At 77.3% G+C, this 436-nt stretch overlaps 1 protein-coding gene across 1 annotated transcript; it reads right to left on the bottom strand.

Annotated features, from left to right (window-relative positions):
- LOC121349801 (evolutionarily conserved signaling intermediate in Toll pathway, mitochondrial-like) lies at positions 1-433 on the bottom strand (the record flags this gene model as incomplete). The annotated part of the gene is made up of 2 exons (XM_041460556.1): positions 1-275; positions 352-433. Coding segments are annotated over 2 exons (345 nt in total), but the record flags the coding sequence as incomplete, so codon positions are not given.
- Positions 434-436: the final 3 nt, after the last annotated feature.

Below are 436 nucleotides of genomic sequence, written 5' to 3'. Positions count from 1 at the left end.
CACATCTCCCCTTTATTCCCCGCCGCTTTTCGGGGGCTCCCCCTCCCCCTCCTGCCCCTCGGGGGGCTCCAGCCGCGCGGCCGGGGGGCTCCCCTCGCCCAGCAGGGGGCTCGGGGGGGGCTCGGGGCGGGGGTCGCCCCCCGGGCCCAGGCGGAAGACGACGGGGGTCTCGGCCAGCGCCGGGTTCTGCTCCTGCAGCGCGGCGATCCAGCGCGCCAGGCAGCGCCGGCCCGGCGCCCCCGGCACGCACAGCGCCAGCACCGGGCCCTCCTCCGCTGGGGGGGGCACGGGGGGGTCAGCGGGGAGCGGGGAGACCCCCACGGACCCCCCCCAGAAGAGAGAGAACCCAACCTGGCTCCACGCGGAAATCCTCGTCGTCCCAGGGGCCGCGCTCCAGCTCCAGCTCCAGGCGCAGAGGGAAGTACAGGCTGCGCTC

Source organism: Pyrgilauda ruficollis, unplaced genomic scaffold, assembly GCF_017590135.1.
Source record: "Pyrgilauda ruficollis isolate IOZ18807 unplaced genomic scaffold, ASM1759013v1 scaffold14443, whole genome shotgun sequence".
Classification (NCBI taxonomy): Eukaryota; Metazoa; Chordata; class Aves; order Passeriformes; family Passeridae; genus Pyrgilauda; species Pyrgilauda ruficollis.
The sequence above is the reverse complement of the archived record's forward strand: the minus strand, read 5'-3'. Positions and strand labels throughout refer to the sequence as shown.